The following is a 10,000-nucleotide window of genomic DNA, read 5'->3' as shown; positions in this document are numbered from 1 at the left end:
TTGTGGTAAATGCTTTTGAGTGGTTAATGACTTTCATCTGGTTAATAAAGTTTCATTGATTAATGGCTTTTGAGTGGTTAATGACTTTCATCTTGTTAATAACGTTTGGGTGGTTAATGGCTTTTGAGTGGTTAATGACTTTCATCTTGTTAATAACGTTTGGGTGGTTAATGGCTTTTGAGTGGTTAATGACTTTCATCTTGTTAATAACGTTTCATTGGTTAATGGCTTTTGTCTGGTTAATGACTTCCATATGGTTAATAACGTTTCATTGATTAATGGCTTTTGAGTGGTTAATGGCGTGTGAGTGGTTAATGGCTTTTGACTGGAAAAATAACATCTAGACTGGTTAATAACTCTTAAGTGGTTATTGACTTTAGAGCGGTTATTGGATTTCGTCGGGTTAATAACTTTTAAGCGGTTATTGGCTTTTGAGCGGTTAATAACTTTCGTCTGGTTAATAACTTTTAAATGGTCAATGTCATTTGAGTGGTTAATGACCTCCGACTGGTTAATAACTTTTAAATGGTTAATGTCATTTGAGTGGTTAATGACTTCCGTCTGGTTAATAACTTTTAAATGGTTGATGGTTTTTGAATGGTTATTGACTTTCGTCTGGTTAATAACTTTTAAATGGTTAATGACTTTCGTCTAGTTAATAACATTTAAATGGTTGATGGCTTTTGAGTGATTAATGACTTTTGTCTGGTTAATAATTTTTAAGGGGCTAATGGCTTTTGAGTGGTTAATGTCTTGTGTCTGATTAATAACTTTTAACTGGTAGGTGACATTTTGGCTGTTTAATTACTATCTTAACTGGTAAGTGACTTGTGACTGATTAATAACTATTTTGATTGGCAAGTGACTCTTTTGCTATTTAATGACTACTTTAATCCGTAAAAAATAAACATCACCATAAGAGAGAGAGAGAGGGAGAGAGAGAGAGAGAGAGAGAGAGAGAGAGAGATGTTCTTGCTGTTTCTGCAACAAATATAAGCAATATCATTTAGATCTTACTGGCAGAGAGAGAGAGAGAGAGAGAGAGAGAGAGAGATGTTCTTGCTATTCTGCAACTAATATAAGTAATATCATTTAGATCGTATTGGCAGAGAGAGAGAGAGAGAGAGAGAGAGAGAGAGAGAGGCCTGTTCTTGTTTACAATTGCAACTTATATTAGTAATATTATCTAGATCTTACTGGAGAGAGAGAGAGAGAGAGAGAGAGAGAGAGAGAGAGAGATGTTCTTGCTGTTTCAGCAACTTATATAAGCAATATCTTTTAGATCTTACTGGCAGAGAGAGAGAGAGAGAGAGAGAGAGAGAGGCCTGTTCTTGTTTACAATTGCAACTTATATTAGTAATATTATCTAGATCTTACTGGAGAGAGAGAGAGAGAGAGAGAGAGAGAGAGAGAGGCCTGTTCTTGTTTACAGTTGCAACTTATATTAGTAATATTATCTAGATCTTACTGGATAGAGAGAGAGAGAGAGAGAGAGAGAGAGAGAGAGAGAGAGCTGTTCTTGTTTACAATTGCAACTTATATTAGTAATATTATCTAGATCTTACTGGAGAGAGAGAGAGAGAGAGAGAGAGAGAGAGAGAGAGAGCTGTTATTGTTTACAATTGCAACTTATATTAGTAATATTATCTAGATCTTACTGGAAGAGAGAGAGAGAGAGAGAGAGAGAGAGAGAGAGAGAGAGAAAGAGAGAGAGACCTGTTCTTGTTTACAATTGCAACTTATATAAGCAATATTATCTAGATCTTACTGGAAGAGAGAGAGAGAGAGCGAGAGAGAGAGAGAGAGAGAGAGAGAGAGAGAGAATTTTATTCGTTTCTAATTCCTCGTCCTAAACCTAGCGAGGTTCCTTTAAGAAAAGGACCAAAACTCTTTTCGAATTCAGGAGTTGTGCAAATAAATTATGGAAATGAGACAGTTTGAGAATTCTCTTAACATCCAAGATTGACAAAAGGGAATCAGATTTCTGCTAGGTAGGGCCAGGAATCCCCTTGAGAGAGAGAGAGAGAGAGAGAGAGAGAGAGAGAGAGAGAGAGAAACTAATTTGGAAATTTGCATAAAAATATAGTTTTGTCTTCATATGTTTAGAAACTATTGTTTTAAAAAACCTTAATCCCGAGAGAGAGAGAGAGAGAGAGAGAGAGAGAGAGAGAGAGAGATTAATTTGAAAATTTGCATAAAAATATAGTTTTTTCTTCATAGATTTAAAAAATTAGTGTTTAAAGAAACTTAATACCAGAGAGAGAGAGAGAGAGAGAGAGAGAGAGAGAGAGACTAATTTGAAAATTTCCATAAAAATAGTTTTGTCTTCATATATTTAATAATTAGTTTTAAAAAACGTAATCCCTTAGAGAGAGAGAGAGAGAGAGAGAGAGAGAGAGAGAGAGAGAGAGATTAATTTACAAATATTTATAAAAATATAGTTTTGTCTTCATAGATTTAAAAAAATTGTTTAAAAACATTTTGGGTATTTCATAATAGATTAAAATAAATTATTTGAGAAATTTTCTGTAAGATAACATCTATCTTTAATACGTCTCAAGTGTGACCTTATCATCACAGTCATTCCAGTGAACAATTTCGCCATGATTTCTTTTGTGAGACTTTCGTACCTTTTCCATTGTGACGTTTAAACAGAGGACCGATTTAGGTAGACTTGTGGAGAGTCAAAGGTAAATAATGGTCAGAGGCTAATGAAGGTTTAAAGCTTAATAAAGATCAAAGGCTAATGAAGGTTCAAAGGTTAATAAAGATCAAAGGCTAATGAAGGTTCAAGGGTTAATAAAGATCAAAGGCTAATGAAGGTTCAAAGGTTAATAAAGATCAAAGGCTAATGAAGGTTCAAAGGTTAATAAAGATCAAAGGCTAATGAAAATTCAAAGGTTAATAAAGATCAAAGACTAATGAAGGTCAAAGGCTAATGAAGGTTCAAAGGTTAATAAAGATCAAAAGCTAATGAAAATTCAAAGGCTAATGAAGGTCCAGAGGTTAATAAAGATCAAAAGCAGTTAAAGGCTAATGAAGGTTCAAACATTAATAAAGGTCAAACGCTAATGAAGGTTCAGGGGTTAATAATGATCAATGGCTAATGAAGGTTCAACGATTAATAAAGATCAAAAGCAGTTAAAGGCTAAATTAGGTTCAAGGGCTAATAAAGATCAATGGCTAATGAAGGTTCAAACAATAAAGATCAAAAGCTAATTAAGGTTCAAAGGTTAATAAAGATCAAAGGCTAATTAAGGTTCAAAGGCTAATAAAGATCAAAGGCTAATGAAGATTCAAAGGTCAATGAAAATTAAAGGCAATAAAGGTTCAAACGATAATAAAGATCAAAGACTAATGGAGGTTCAAAGGTTAATAAAAATCAAAAGCAGTTAAAGGGCTAATAAAGGTCAAAGGCTAATGAATGATAAAAGGTTAATAAAGATCAAAGGCTAATGAAGGTTCAAAGATTAATAAAGATCGAAGGCTAATAAAGGTTGAACGCTTAATAAATATCAAAGGTTAATGAAGGTCCAAAGAATAATAAGATCAAAGTCTAATGAAGATTCAAACGTTAATAAAGACCAAAAGCTAACGAAGGTTCAAAGGTTAATAGAGACCAAAGGCTACTGAAGATTCAAAGGTTAACAAAGAGCAAAGGTTAATGAAGGTTCAAAGCTTAATAAATATCAATGGCTAATGAAGGTTCAAAGGTTAATATAAATCAAAGGCTATTAAAAATCAAAAGCAGTTAGAGGCTAATGAAGGTTCAAAGGCTAATATGATCAAAGCCTAATGAAGGCTCAAAGGTGAATAAAGATCAAAGGCTAAAGAAGGTTCAAAGGTTAATAAGGATCAAAAGCTAAAGAAGGTTCAAAGGCCAATAAAGATCAAATGCTAATGAAGTTTCAAAGGTTAATATAGATCAAAAGCAGTTAGAGGCTAATGAAGGTTCAAAGGCTAATATGATCAAAGCCTAATGAAGGCTCAAAGGTTAATAAAGATCAAAGGCTAAAGGTTCAAAGGTTAATAAGGATCAAAAGCAGTTAAAGGCTAATTAAGGTTTAAAGGCTAATATGATCAAAGGCTAAAGAGGGTTCAAGGGTGAATAAAGATCAAAGGCTAAAGAAGGATCAAAGGTTAATAAGGATCAAAAGCAGTTAAAGGCTAATGAAGGTTCAAAGGCTAATATGATCAAAGCCTAATGAAGGCTCAAAGGTGAATAAAGATCAAAGGCTAAAGAAGGTTCAAAGGTTAATATGGATCAAAAGCAGTTAGAGGCTAATGAAGGTTCAAAGGCTAATATGATCAAAGCCTAATGAAGGTTCAAAGGCTAATAAAGATCAAAGCCTAATGAAGGCTCAAAGGTTAATAAAGATCAAAGGCTAAAGAAGTTTCAAAGGCCAATAAAGATCAAATGCTAATGAATGTTCAATGGTTAATAAAAATCAAAAGCAGTTAAAGGCTAATGAAGGTTCAAAGGCTTATAAAGGTCAAAGGCTCACGAAAACCAAAGACTAACAAAAACCAAAGGCTAACAACGATCAAAGATCAATTATAGTCAAAGACAAACGCCAAGCGTGTCAAAGACCCTCCTCTCCTCCTGTACTAAATCCTCTCTCTCTCTCTCTCTCCCCTCTCTCTCTCTCTCTCTCTCTCTCTCTCACTGAACTGCATCTCTTCCTCCGCAGGGGGTCTGTTCGATTTCACGGAGGATCGTCAGGAGATCGCCCTCCGGTACGCCGTCGACGCGATCAACAGCGATAGGAAGCTGTTGGCTCATTCCAGGCTCTCGGCCCAGATCGAAAACGTCCCGAATAGCGATTCCTTCAGGGCTTCCAGGAAAGGTGAGGAGCCTACGAAGGATCTTTTTATAATGTTTGAGAGTATTTTATATATTTTATTGTCTTTTATTAATTATTTTTTTTATTTTATTAGCAATAAAATTCTTTTCTTATTCTATACACTTTATTGTCTTTTACTAATTCGATGTTTTCACCAATTACATTTTTTATTTTATTAATTATGAAATTTTAATAGTATTTTATATATTTTACTGTCTTTTACTATTCAAATATTTTCACCAAATATATATATATATATATATATATATATATATATATTTGGTGAAAATATTTGAATAGTAAAAGACAGTAAAATATATAAAATACTATTAAAATTTCATAATTAATAAAAAAAATGTATTTGGTGAAAACATCGAATTAACGATCACATATTTGGATTATTCTATATTTTTATTGTCTTTTACCACTTGAATGTTTTTATAACATACACTATTTTTCACTTTATTAACTATCAAATTCTTAAAGTATTATATATATTTTATTTTCTTTAACTTTTAAATGTTTTCATAAAATACATATTTTTCAGAATCTATTATTTACTAATATTTAGGTTAGTCATCTGAACTCTTACATAAGACCAAACAAATTAGTGAAATGAATATAATTTTCTCTTCCATTTTCACAGTCTGTATTATATATATTTTATTGTCGTTTACTATATAAATGTTTTCATAAAATACATATTTAGAATTTATTATTTAATATTTAAGTTAATTCATCTCAACTCGTACATATGACCCCAAATTAATGAAATTAATATGATTTTCTCTTCCATTTCCACAGTCTGTATTATACATATTTTATTGTCTTTTATTATTTAAATATTTTCATAAAATACATATTTAGAATTTATTATTTAATATTTATGTTAATTCATCCCAACTCTTACATATGACCCTAAAAAATAATGAATAATGATTTTCTCTTCCATTTCCACAGTCTGCTCACTGCTCTAATCTGGCGTTACTATTTAAATATTTTCATAAAATACATTTTTTTTAGAACTTATTATTTAATATTATTTAAGTTAATTCATCTCAATTCTTACATACGACCCCCAAAAATAATGAATAATGATATTCTCTTCCATTTCCACAGTCTGCTCACTGCTCAAATCTGGCGTTACTATTTAAATATTTTCATAAAATACATATTTTTTAGAGTTTATTTAATAATATTCAAGTTATTCATCTCAACTTTTACATACGACCCCCAAAATTAATGAATAATTATTTTCTCTTCCACTTCCACAGTCTTATTGTCTTTTACTTTTAAATTTTTTCATAAAATACATAAATTATTTTTTTTTAAATTTATTATTTATTAATATTTAAGTTAATTCATCCCAACTTTTACATACGACCCCAAAAAATAATAAATAATGATTTTCTCTTCCATTTCCACAGTCTGTTCACTGCTCAAATCTGGCGTTACTATTTAAATATTTTCATAAAATACATATTATTTAGAATTTATTATTTAATATTCATGTTATTCATCTCAGCTTTTACATATGACCCCAAAAAATAATGAATAATGATATTCTCTTCCATTTCCACAGTCTGCTCCCTGCTCAAATCTGGCGTTACTATTTAAATATTTTCATAAAATACATATTTTTTAGAATCTATTATTCACTAATATTCAAGTTATTCATCCCAACTCTTACATACGACCCCAAAAAATAATGAATAATAATTTCCTCTTCCATTTCCACAGTCTGCTCACTGCTCAAATCTGGCGTTACTATTTAAATATTTTCATAAAATACATAAATTATCTTTTTTTAAATTTATTATTTATTAATATTTAAGTTAATTCATCTCAACTCATACATACGACCCCCAAAAATAATGAATAAAGATTTCCTCTTCCATTTTCAGTCTGTATTACATATATTTTATTGTCATTTACTATTCAAATATTTTCATAAAAAAACAAAAGTTTTTTCTTTTTAATTTATTGTTTATTAATATTTAAGTTAATTCATCCCAACTCATACATACGACCCCAAAAAATAATGAATAAAGATTTCCTCTTCCATTTCCACAGTCTGCTCACTTCTCAAATCCGGCGTTACTATTTAAATATTTTCATAAAATACATATTATTTAGAATTTATTATTCACTAATATTTAAGTTAATTCACCTCAACTCGTACATATGACCCCAAAAAATAATGAATAATTATTTTCTCTTCCATTTCCACAGTCTGTTCACTGCTAAAATCGGGCGTAGCAGCCATTTTCGGCCCGCAGTCATCCCAGACGTCTGCGCATGTGCAGTCAATCTGTGACGCGCTGGAGATCCCACACATAGAGAATAGATGGGATTTCAGGCTCACGAGAGATGCGTATTCGGTCAATCTCTATCCCCATCCATCCACTCTGGCGCAGGTGGGTTGATTTTAACTTCTATGAGAATAATTGCAATTTCATTTTGTGAGGTTGATAAATAAGATTATTTTTATGCTACATTCGTGGGGTACAGAATATATATATATATATATATATATATATAAAACGGTTTTCTTGTTATTCTTCAACCAAGTAACTAGAATAACTAGTTATAATGATAATGATAATAATAACAACAACAATAATAATAATAATAATAATAATGATAATAAAAATAATAATAATAATGATAAAAATAATATTATGATAATAATAATAATAATAATAATAATAATAATAATAACAATAATAATAATAATAATAATAATAATAATAACAACAACAGTAATAATAATAATAATGATAATGATAATAATAATAATGATAATAATAATGATAATAAAAATAATAATAATAACAAAGTAATCTTTTCAAACTTAGTTTCTATTATTCCTAAACTAGGGAAATAGAATAATCAGTTGATAATGATAATAATAATAATAATCATAACAATAAAAATATCAACAATAATAATAATAACAACAACAAAGTAATCTATCAAAACCAAACCTGCTCAACGCTTGCTAAAGCAATTAAAAAAAAAAGATAAAAAAAAAAAAAAAAAAAAAAAAAAAAATTTGCAGCTCCTCTCTCAAAGGAAAATCTTTCTAGCAAAAACCATTATCCAACCAATCCATGACTGGAAAGGCTCACAACCAATCCATGATTGGGAAGAATCACAAGAATCCTTGATGCGAAGGTGAATATGGGACACCTTGATAGAGGCGGTAAGCGGCATCGTGAGAGAAATCACAGTGCCGAGATGAGGAAGGAATATTGATGTTATCCTGCCAATCCGGTCTTGTTGCGGTTGAGTGGAATCCGTAATGTCGATTGGGTAGGTAGAGAGAGAGAGAGAGAGAGAGAGAGAGAGAGAGAGAGAGAGAGCATGTATATATGTATGTTTGTGCAAATGAATATACATGCATACACATGCATATGTATATGTATATGTATCTATGTATATATATATATATATATATAATTATATATATATATATATGTATATACATATATATATATATATATATATATTCATATATCCATATCTATCTATCCTAATACACACACACATATATATATACACACATATATATATAATATATATATACACGCTCACGAATGCATACACAAACACACACACACACACCACACACACATATATATATATATATATATGTGTGTGTGTGTGTGTGTTTATAAACTTGTATATCTATACATATATACATACATACACAAATAAATACTTGAATAGATAGATAAATTAATAGCTTGATTGACATAAGCAAACGGGACAAGGCAGCACCGTAAACTGCTAAAATAATTGACCGAGATCAACAAATATTTGAAATCAGTTTACAAAGAAACACCAACACGAGACAGAATTGATAACTCCTTCACCTCCAGCCAAAAAAAGAAAAAAAAAGAAAAAAAAATTGAAAACTTGAAGTAACTTAACGTATGTGAGTCAAGACAATAATTAAAGATATTATCTGTCTCCTTAAATCACTAGAAGATAAATAAGATAGTTGTTTCAAGGTGTAGTATAACTTGTTTATTTTAATTTCGAATCTCATATATTGCGGACGTTTCCAGCTGCAAGGCGTTTGACCTTGAAACATTTTAAAAACGTTTTAGATTCCCCCTCAACGTTTACTGTAAGACTTAGCCCATTCTGAGAGAGAGAGAGAGAGAGAGAGAGAGAGAGAGAGAGAGAGAGTGAATCTTGTACTTAAAGTTCCCAATAAAAGTTATTGCCTCCTGTACATAAAGTAGCAAATAAAAGTTTTGAGAGAGAGAGAGAGAGAGAGAGAGAGAGAGAGAGGAGAGAGAGTCTAAAATCTTTATTGTTTGAATCTTGTACTTAAAGTACCCAATAAAAGTTGCTGCCTCCTGTACATAAAGTAGCAAATAAAAGTTTTGAGAGAGAGAGAGAGAGAGAGAGAGAGAGAGAGTCTAAAATCTTTATTGTTTGAATCTTGTACCTAAAGTAACCAATAACAGTTGTTGCCTCCTGTACATAAAGTAGAAAATAAAAGTTTTGAGAGAGAGAGAGAGAGAGAGAGAGAGAGAGAGAGAGAGAGAGTCTAAAATCTTTATTGTTTGAATCTTGTACTTAAAGTATCCAATAAATGCTGTTGCCTTTTGTACATATATTACCAAATAAAAGTTATGAGAGAGAGAGAGAGAGAGAGAGAGAGAGAGAGAGAGAGAGAGTCTAAAATCTTTATTGTTTGAATCTTGTACTTAAAGTACCAATAAAAGTTGCTGCCTCCTGTACATAAAGTAGCAAATAAAAGTTTTGAGAGAGAGAGAGAGAGAGAGAGAGAGAGAGAGAGAGAGAGAGAGTCTAAAATCTTTATTGTTTGAATCTTGTACTTAAAGTATCCAATAAATGCTGTTGCCTTTTGTACATATATTACCAAATAAAAGTTATGAGAGAGAGAGAGAGAGAGAGAGAGAGAGAGAGAGAGAGAGAGAGTCTAAAATCTTTATTGTTTGAATCTTGTACTTAAAGTACCCAATAAAAGTTGCTGCCTCCTGTACATAAAGTAGAAAATAAAAGTTTTGAGAGAGAGAGAGAGAGAGAGAGAGAGAGAGAGAGAGAGAGTCTAAAATCTTTATTGTTTGAATCTTGTACTTAAAGTACCCAATAAAAGTTTGCTGCCTCCTGTACAT

At 31.0% G+C, this 10,000-nt stretch overlaps 1 protein-coding gene across 1 annotated transcript in view; it reads left to right on the top strand.

Annotated features, from left to right (window-relative positions):
- Window positions 1–10,000, top strand: part of LOC137620809 (glutamate receptor ionotropic, kainate 1-like) — an 82,568-nt gene that overhangs the window by 39,085 nt on the left and 33,483 nt on the right. Inside the window, exons 2-3 of the mRNA XM_068351257.1 lie at window positions 4,692–4,847; window positions 7,077–7,261. Coding sequence (XP_068207358.1) covers window positions 4,692–4,847; window positions 7,077–7,261 — 341 coding nt within the window. The remainder of the gene's footprint in view (window positions 1–4,691; window positions 4,848–7,076; window positions 7,262–10,000) is intronic.

The sequence above is a fragment of the Palaemon carinicauda genome, chromosome 27, assembly GCF_036898095.1.
Source record: "Palaemon carinicauda isolate YSFRI2023 chromosome 27, ASM3689809v2, whole genome shotgun sequence".
NCBI classification, from domain to species: domain Eukaryota; kingdom Metazoa; phylum Arthropoda; class Malacostraca; order Decapoda; family Palaemonidae; genus Palaemon; species Palaemon carinicauda.
The sequence above is the reverse complement of the archived record's forward strand: the minus strand, read 5'-3'. Positions and strand labels throughout refer to the sequence as shown.